This window comes from Copidosoma floridanum, unplaced genomic scaffold (genome assembly GCF_036245765.1).
Source record: "Copidosoma floridanum isolate Cflo_tuat_1 unplaced genomic scaffold, Cflo_Japanese_pri ptg000013l, whole genome shotgun sequence".
Lineage (NCBI taxonomy): Eukaryota > Metazoa > Arthropoda > Insecta > Hymenoptera > Encyrtidae > Copidosoma > Copidosoma floridanum.
In genome coordinates this window covers 17,624,701-17,631,606 of record NW_028321890.1, presented here as the reverse complement: position 1 = coordinate 17,631,606, position 6,906 = coordinate 17,624,701, and the positions used below count along the sequence as shown (strand labels likewise).

At 37.9% G+C, this 6,906-nt stretch overlaps 1 protein-coding gene across 2 annotated transcripts; it reads left to right on the top strand.

Annotated features, from left to right (window-relative positions):
- Nucleotides 1-4,531: 4,531 nt before the first annotated feature.
- LOC149374927 (heat shock protein 23-like) lies at nt 4,532-6,146 on the top strand. 2 transcript variants are annotated; one of them, XM_089591585.1, is made up of 3 exons: nt 4,532-4,888; nt 5,691-5,750; nt 5,882-6,146. In XM_089591585.1, exons 1-3 carry the CDS (start codon nt 4,706-4,708, stop codon nt 6,125-6,127), a joined length of 489 nt encoding a protein of 162 aa, XP_089447711.1. In that variant the 5' UTR covers nt 4,532-4,705; the 3' UTR covers nt 6,128-6,146. The 2 variants fall into 2 exon arrangements, with proteins under 2 accessions (XP_089447711.1, XP_089447712.1); XM_089591586.1 differs by lacking the exon at nt 5,691-5,750.
- The last annotated feature ends 760 nt before the right edge of the window (nt 6,147-6,906 follow it).

Below are 6,906 nucleotides of genomic sequence, written 5' to 3'. Positions count from 1 at the left end.
TTCATAGTATTAAGAAAACATGAACTGTTTATGTGCGTCTCAAGGAACTGCTTGCGATTTTTATTCAATTGTATTACGTGCGTGTACTATGTCATTTGTGTATGTGCAGGGTATAAAAGCAACTTAGCTTGAAACTCTGACTACATTACGATTTTACATCCCTTTCGTAAGAGTCAGAGGTATGTTATACATGTAACTTAATTTGCGTTTATTATATTTTACTTAAATTTGTATTGCAAAGAATTTTATTACTCATAGATTTTTGTACCTGATGAGGGCCGGGACGTTGTCCAAACGGCTGAAACGTCGTTTTGTTTTTTAATAAATTCAAAATTTGACAGTACCACCATTGGACGTTGTTTTTAATTTTGAAAGAAGTCTTTCAGAACTTATGAGCAACGATATTGGGGACTCTCATACTGGATCTCTCGCACGTAATTTTCAGCGCCTTCAATTGAAAAGGGTAATGACTACGCTAAACTGTAAGTACCCTTGTGAGCTTAATGCAAATCCATACAACCACAAAATATTTTGTATGATTTAACTTCACATATTTATTATTTTTTTTCTACAACTTTATTGCAGCTTCATTGTAACCCCTAATATAATATGAAAAGTCGTAATAATTTTCGCATTAGTTACTATCTTCACTACTATCATAATTGTCCACGCTTTAGTGTAATAAAATGAATTTTTCACCGCAAACACAAAATTCCAACCTTGTGTATCGAAAAAATTAGGAACTTAACTTAGTTATAAAGTAAACTTGCTTTCGGCTTGATTAGGAATCTTACTAATATATAAAGCAAAGTCGCTAAAACCGTTGTAATCGCTAACCGTGAAAACTACTGAACCGATTTTGCTGAAATTTTGCACACTGATTTATGATACTTCCTAGATGGTTTTAGTATAGTTTTTATCTTAAAAAATTTAATAACAATAGCAATAAATGAGCTCAAAATTTTGCAAAAATACGCCAGCTTTTCACTTTAGTTCAGTAAAATCCGCTAGGTGGCGTCGACATACAATCAAAGCTACCTGCAACATAATTAAATAAGTGTGGTTATAAAGCGCTGGAGCGTCTCCATAGCAGTGTGTCGAGATCGTGCTGAGAACTCGCGCACACTTTTGTGCGCAGCCGGCCTCCGATTGGCCGAGCGACTGCGCGTCGGCTAAACGTCCAAAACTCAAAGACACAGCGCTCAAAGCCCGAACACATAAAACCCAAATGCCTCATCCCAAACGACCCAGTGCGCTTACTTGGCCGCATTTCATTTTATTTATTAATTACCAAAATCCTAAGCGGCTAATCCCCAACGACCCAGTGCGCTTACTTGGCCGCACTTAAATAAAATACAATTGCGGCCAAGTAAGCGCACTGGGTTGTTGGGGATTAGCCGCTTGGGATTTTGGTAATTCATGAATGAAGAAAAGTGCGGCCAAGTAAGCGCACTGGGTCGTTTGGGATTAGGCATTTGGGTTTTATGTGTTCGGGCTTTGAGCGCTGTGTCTTTGAGTTTTGGACGTTCAAACGACGCGCAGTCGCTCGGCCAATCGGAGGCCGGCGGCGCACAAGTGTGCGCGAGTTCTCAGCACGATCTCGGCACACTGCTCTATAGTGGTATAGTCGAGCTTCGGCAGCTCAACAAAATATGTAGAGAATGCTGGTGATAGTCCAGCAGCTGGGTATCCCGGTTACGGACGACACTCTTCTCTAAAGGGGAAGGGCCCTAGGTGTCTCTTCACCCTGAATCTCGCCGAGTGCGATCAAGAAAAAAAAAAATTCCAACCGATGCCGTCTCTTCCACAATATCAGGAGACATATGTAGCCAGAGCACAATCTGGATCCAACTCATCAGAGTTGTGAGGGAGTCCCACCATCCCACCTGGTGTAGTTAGACAATTTGTGGCTACAAATGTAAGCAAGGGAAAACAGCTCTGAGGGGCACGGGAAGCCACAACGGCTCCCTTCTTGGTCGTCACGTCCCCAACGCGCTTACCCACATGTTCCCGTCTAAAGATGAGCAGTTGGTTATCCGGGGAACGACCCGAGACGAGATATTCTTTGGTCAGCGGCGTACCTCCCTCCATCATAGTCTCCGTACATCGAGACTCCCAGGGTAAGAATCAAGCAACCCGTAGCCAGCTCTTCATCATCAGAAATAATAATAAAGAATAGCCTGGAAGTTTCACCACTGGCGCTTTTTAGGGCCATGATAAGTATTTACGTTCCCTACTGAACCATCAATTTCATCGGTTCTTTTTAGGATCCACCTAAGTGTAAACTACCTTGCCAACAAATACATTTTTATTACCATTTCCGGAAGCGATTCGTCGACTAAAAGACTATATTAACTAAAGACGGGCACTATTAAAGCAAGTCAGCTATTCACAAGCAGACGTCACCTGCGGAGTTGTTCTTCGCAAGGCTGGAAAACCCGGTGACCGACGACTCTATATTACCCTTTCGCCTCTAAGCATTCAACCGGGAATCACTGATCCTCTCCAAGGTCTGCGCTGGGCAAACCTATAACGGCTATAAAGGAAAAAAAACTTGAGCCAACGGGACAGCCTCCACTGGACAAGTATCACTAACCAATCTCCCCATCTAAGATCACCAAAACAACTGAATCTGCAAATAAAAAAGGTGCTTTAGACACCAACGTCTCCGACGTTATACCGGGAGACGTTGGGAAAGAGCACTACAACTAGCCCCAAAGCTTCGGACTTTGTAATTTTTCTCCCAATCAGTCTGGGTCTTCAACAGCAAGCCAGAGAAAATCACACTGAGGTATCAAGGCAGTCACAATCGCTGTTAACTGCAGTCAAGAAAGAGTTAACTTAAGAAGCTCACCGGTCTTTTTTAGGGCCATCGGACGTCGAACTACCTAGCCAACAAATGTATTAAAATTAACAAAGTTGACTGAAAATAGCCTTTAGGGGTCATAAAAGTCGTAAGCATGCCAATAGTCGCAAAAGGGTATATTGGAAAGAAAACTTCAAATGTATCTAATGAATACAATTTGAGGCGTCAAGAAACTGACGCAGAAAATTTATCGAGATTGAAACAGCAGCGTCAAAATCGACAACTTAAGAGTCCATTACGTGAGAGATCAGCTTTCCATTGTACCCTTACAGCAATCTCTGAAATCTTTAAAGATCCTACTTCAGATTTTTAAATAAGTGGAAAATGTATTTCTGTTTTTGTGGCAATAAAAATGTTGGGTTTAAGGTCCAGGACTTTGTTGCTCTGGTAATAAAATTGTGAGATATGAGAAAAAAAATTTTTTTTTTAATACAAATTTTTTGGGGGTTGAAAATCTTAACAGCTTTAAAAAATAGCCCTTGCCGTGAATTACACAGAAGAAACTGTAAATCAACAACTTCTTATAGCCATCGATTATTTTATGGCATAAAGAATGCACGGTACTTTTCAGCATAATTATTTTTTTGAATTTTTACACCTTATTATTTGACCAAATAAACTATATGGATTCCGAAAAAATATGTTTTTAGTAAGAAGATTTTTGTTCTGAGATGTTTTGGGAATATGTATAAAATTTTCTAACTAAAAATGTTTCACATTACATGTCAACACATTACGGTGTTTTATTTAGTAAGTCTCGGCCGAAGCCGAGACGGGGGGCTGCTAGTTACCTATATACAAGCAATGAGTTTAGGTTACTTTTTGGATTAGGCACGTGATTTACTAGGATGTACGTTTTGAACAACATCAATCAAGCATAATGTTTTTTTGAGTCCGTCACAATTAATCATTTCATAAGCTAAAATATATAATTGGTTTAAAATAGCAGATATGATTTATATAATAAGAAGCTGTGCTAAAGAGAAAGCACAGTTCTATAGTTACCCTCGAAAATTTTTACAACAGAGGAACGGTGTTGGCTTGGAGATGAGCATGATAATCACAAAAACAACATATATATAGGAGATAAAGGTTTGATTCCCTATGACATAAACTCAGTTTTTTACAAACAACATTTCGCTACACTGATTAATACTGATTAATTATAAACTGTTTCAAAAGATTCAACGTTTAATCACGGTATGCGGGAAGCGTTTATATGTAAGCAATACACGCAACTTGTATAAGTTAGATGTATGTATGGTAATTCATCATTTGCATCTAAAAATTTATTTTACATGTGTAGGGTTATGACAAATATTTCATTATATAGCCTTAAAAAAGTACACTTTACAAGTAAGTATTACGTCAAAAAACTGTCGGGAGCGCTAGGCCACTGGCCTAAGCAATGGGACTACCACAATGATAGCAATTTTCATTACTACGTCAGAAGAGCTGTCCCTTGATATTTTAGAGCGACTGCTCGCAAATGCCAAAGTGAAAAAGGTTAGAGAGCAGCTCCATTTGGTAGAAAAGTGGCTCTACTAAGGCTATGATGGCGTAGCTTTTCTAAGAAACATCCCTACCAATTCTCTTTTACAAGAGTACACGCAGCACTAGTCGATAACACTCAAGTAGTCCAACTGCAGCGCGTGACGACAGCATTTAGTATTAGTACAAGCAGTGATTGTTGCACCTCCAGCTTGACTAGTAGCACACGAAGCGCGTATAAATTTACCAGAAATCAGTTCGATATTCTTCAATCGCCGGTGTCGACTTTGTTAAAGGGGCAGGATTTTAAACAATTGTTTGTATTCAGATTTTTTGTTCTAAATTATCATGGATTATGTAGGAAAGCAGACGTATACTGAAGAAGAAGTATACTCATTCTTTCGAAGCAGGGAAACTGATGGTTCGGCTTCACTGTCCATTTTTCGTGCAACCTGCAATGATAAAAGGCTCATATTACCGATCCATCAGAGCTACGATGACAACAGTTCCTCGAACGATAAAGTACACGAGGTAAAAGACCATTTCCATACTTAAGGTGGCTCATCATTCTTATACTATCTGTTTGTATGACATTAGACTATCACACTTGAAAACATTGAGTAGCAGGCTCGATATGCATACCCATAGATACAAATCCGCATTTTTATGTGCTGAGGTTAGCCTCCGGTTTCGGATTTTCAACACGTCATGTATTTTTTTCCGGTCAGCGACCTTGGACTTTCACGATTTCATGAGAAAGAGGAATATCTTAACAATCTGCTCCTAGTTTTTGTAGCATGTGGCTTGACTTTTAGCCTCAAAAAGCTTTAACATTCGGTAAAAAAGTTAAAATGCCTCATAGACCGATGCTAAAATTTCAGATTTTGAATGTTCTTTTCATTTGATTTTGGTCGTGTCACGTGGATTTCTCGTCGAGGAAATAAGTAAAAGCGCGACTTATGATTAACTTATACTTTATTAGGAGTCTTTGTATTTAAGGGAAGTTGCACGTATATTCTAGTCTTGCGGACCTGGTTCTTTCGCTCTCGCGTCTCTAGCTAATCTCCCCTTTTTTCCGTTGATTCGTCTCCTTTTCTATGCCGTCTTTTCTCTTCCTTTTTGTGCCCAGGCTAGTTGGGGCACACGCACACATGGGTACATGCTATGGTACGTAAATGTTGGCAACATACCCTGAAATTTACACTGTACATTCAATGAGTGTTATTGTACCATAAATTTAAATGTGATTGCAAAGGCTAGACTTTCAAAAATGTGATGAGCCACCTTTATTATAACTGTATTTTTCTAATTTAATCAACAAGGGTTTTTGTAGGAAGATTTTTATAAAACGGTGGACTGCACAGGATTTGCTCTGAAAGAAATTAAGGTGTTCGTAAGTATATTTTTCTTTGATTCGTCATGCACCTTATTTAGATGATAGATGTGAGAAAAAAATATTAATAATGAAAATGACATAATATCAAAAGCAAAGCAAACGCTTAATAAATTTTGTTTTGATTATAGGTGGAAGACGGATTAATGGTAGTTGAGGCCATTCACGACGAAGTGCAAGATGAGCATGGTAATGTACGTCAAAATTTGTTGAAGACATTTCCCGTCTCTGAAACCTACGACTTTTATGATGCTAAGATAACCTTAAGCTTGGATGGTGCATTAACTGTGTATATTCCTTTTAAGAATGAGCCATTCGTTAATACAAACTATACTACCAACAACCCGTCCAACAATGAACTAACTGAAGAAAACTAACTTCAGTAAGGAGAATAATGTTTTAAAAGTGTTTTGTAATTTTAAACTCATAAAGTTTGAAACGAATAATAAAAGCTAATAAGAGCATTTTTAACTTTTTGTGCTGTTAAGACATATATGCATTTTATGTCGTCTGTATACACAATTTTCATGCAATAAAAACACTTTTTATAGTAGTAAAATTTTTTTATGTGTATTAATAAATCCACTCGAAGAGCATACTAACTTATTTTTTTCCGATTGAATTTTCATACAATGTTTTCCATAGTAATATAATTGCATGAAATTGCTTATTACATGTTTTCAATGTGGGACACAAGAAGCTTTTTCTAAAAAAGGCAATCTACATCCGTAAGAAAATTCACTAATTATAATATTTTACACAAAAAAAAAAAAAAAAAAAAATGCGACGACCATTATAAAGTAACAGATTCATACAATTCTTCCTGTTACACTATAATAGAATAATATGCGTACATTATATTCTGAGGCAAAAAATATCGAGTCAACAGAAGAGGTAGTCTAAACTTATTTATTGAAAGTGTACCATTAAATTCCAAGTAAGGTAAGATGCTCGGATTATTTGATTAATTTCACACGATTCTAAGATGTATATCATGGTACAAGGATGTAACATGACAAGGAGTGGCCTTGTCTACCACTACCTCTGTGCGGTCACATGATGCCGACGCCTGCCGTCCTCGGTCATGGTAAATCCATCGGTAGGTTTCGATGCCCCTTGCATGGCAAATCTCCATAGATTAGTCTTCTACATATTT